At 52.0% G+C, this 2,529-nt stretch overlaps 1 protein-coding gene across 1 annotated transcript in view; it reads right to left on the reverse strand.

The window, feature by feature from the left end:
* SYNPO (synaptopodin) overlaps nucleotides 1-2,529 on the reverse strand; it is a 35,514-nt gene that overhangs the window by 364 nt on the left and 32,621 nt on the right. Inside the window, exon 2 of the mRNA XM_007448046.1 lies at nucleotides 1-311. This exon is cut by the window's left edge and continues 364 nt beyond it. Within this exon, the coding sequence (XP_007448108.1) occupies nucleotides 1-311 (311 nt within the window). The remainder of the gene's footprint in view (nucleotides 312-2,529) is intronic.

Here is a 2,529-nt window from a genome sequence, read left to right on the forward strand (position 1 = left end):
GGCCGCGGGGAGGCGCTCTTGCGCCGGGCCGCGTTGATGATGTTTCGCGCCAGCAGCGCCTGCAGCTGGCGGCTGGGGGGCCGCGCCTCGGTCTCAGGTCGCAGAGGGGATACGGAGCGCTCGCTCCACGAGGGGGACATGGGCGGCGGCGGTGGGGGCGGCGGCGGCGGCGGCAGCGGCGGGGGGCTGCTCAAGCTGCTCCCGCGGCCCGGCTCCCACGGCCCCGGGCTCACCCAGCCGTCCAGGCTGCTGGGGGGCCGGGACGCGCCCGGCGTCCAGGGCGGGGAGGTGGGCAGGCTCTCTCGGAGGTCCTGGGGAGAGAACAGAGAGGGTGGGGGCAGGCGTTAGTGCTGGGCTCCTCTATACCGGGGTTTCAGAAGGGACCGAGTTGGCTGTGTCCATTGTACAGAGTCGGGAAGCCAGCGACCAAAGTCAGGTAGTGCCTGCAGAAAAACGAAGGTGCCCCAACTTTCATCTTTCAGGTGCTTGAACGGGCCCACGCTGCCTGCCCCCGCGCTTAGCAGGGAGGCAGATGACTGGCGGTTTAAGAACGCTCGCTTTTGGAGACAGACCCCTTTGTTTACTGAATGAACTTGGGCAAGTTGCTTCAGCAAAAGAAGCAACGCGAAGCCCCTGGGCTGCAGTTTCCTCCTCTGTGAAATGGGAGTATAATATCGGCATGTACCCTATAGAATTGTTGTGAGGAGTAAATGAGATAACTTACGTAAAAGACTATCACAGTATGAGAAGTTTCCCTAGAAGAGAGTAGGTGCGCAATAGATGTTAGTTACCTTAAAGACATGCTAGAATGATACACATGAAACTAACCAGAGTGCTTCTCTGTTAGGAAATGGGGTGAACAGGGCAGGGGACACAGCCACAGGAGTGGGAATAAGGCTTCTAATGTATTATATACTTTTTATGTAAGTTTAAGGTTTTGAACCATATGGCTATAATATCTATTCAAAAGATTACAAGCAAAAATATTGATCATTATTACTAAAGTTGGACTTAGGGAAAGGCCCTCTCTGTCTCAATCCCCCTGCCATGTTGCCATGGTCACCTCCTAATTGTTCCTTGGACACCTTGAACAGCGAGGAGGTTCCCACTGACAGATGGAAACATAAAAGGAAGTCGGGTCGTTCCTCCCTAGGCAGCACACTCCCCTCACTGGACTTCTTGCCAGCATGGGGTGGGGAGTGTGGGTTCCCTGAGGCCAAGTTGGTGAACCTCTTTGAAGTTATAAAGCACTGCTCTGCTATACACTATCACACCTGCTTCCTACCTCCTTAGGAACTTTCCAGTCTACAAAGTTCGGTCTCATCCTTACTCTCTCATCATATCCTCACAACAGCCTGGTGAAGTACACTCTTTTCATCATTACAGTGATGAAAATGAAGTTCAGACGTGTGAATAACTATCTGCCCCACCAGGAAATGTGTGACTATCTGTTGCTTAGAGGTGGGAGGCAGGCTTAAGCAGTTTGAACTGGTTTGAAAGTACAGGGCTTGGGGATCCAGGCCCAGCATGTATCTGCTAAACCATCCAGCTGTTCAGCCAATCAGATTCCAGCAACAAGCCAGTCCACTCAGTCTTCAATCCAAATTCACCAGCAGTCATCCCTCAGAGTCCAGAACTAGCCAGTCCATTCAGTGCCTCCTACCCAATCAAAATCTAGAACCTCTCGTAAGATCCATTCTCTCATCCAATCAGTAACCAGCCGCAGCCAAGCCAGTCAGCTTCTCATCCAATCAGAATCTAATTTCTCCCAATCAAAAGGAAGCAATAAAGTACATGTACTCTCCAAACAATGCAGCAGCTACCAGATGAGCCCAGACTCAGAAATGGAGCTCTTTAACCTACAGAGGAACGTATAGCAGTCTGAACAGATTTTTCATGGGAGTGGGAATGTTAGGAACCTCCCGGGGACATCCAAGTCCCCAGTCATCAAGTAGGAAAGTTAAAACTCAGCATGGGCTCCACCTCTTTTACTCCCAGGGTCAGAGTTGTGTATATGTGAGCCAGAGACACTGGGAGCTGCTGTCTGTGAGCCATCTCAGGAATCTTTCAGTGAGCCTGGCTGGGGGGAGCAGGGCCAAGAGTTGATGATCCAAGTCCATCAACAAGCACTGAGGCAGAGGAACCAGGGCTTTCAAGCCAGGAGCAAAGCAGGCTGGGGCAAGAGAAGCTATGATAACTGTCTGAAATCTCCAAGGATGGTCTGCCTTTAGTGGCCACAAGGGGAAGGCTAGGGCCAGCAAGTGGAAGGAGTAACAGAATTTACTTCTCAGAATGCCTGGGTTGGAATGTTGGGGGCAGTGGTAAGCAGCTCCTCACCCTTTGGAGGTGGGCCAGGGCCTGACCTCATCGAAACTGCCATGTCTGGGTACTGACTGTGTGTGTGTGTGTGTGTGTGTGTGTGTGTGTGTGTGTGTGTGTGTGTGTGTGTGTGGGGTGGTGGTGAAGAATTAAATCCCTTGCTCTCTAGATTCCAAAGTGGCACTTGTGTAATATGAAAATGTAACTGGT

This window comes from Lipotes vexillifer, unplaced genomic scaffold (assembly GCF_000442215.2).
Source record: "Lipotes vexillifer unplaced genomic scaffold, Lipotes_vexillifer_v1.1 scaffold121, whole genome shotgun sequence".
NCBI classification, from domain to species: domain Eukaryota; kingdom Metazoa; phylum Chordata; class Mammalia; order Artiodactyla; family Lipotidae; genus Lipotes; species Lipotes vexillifer.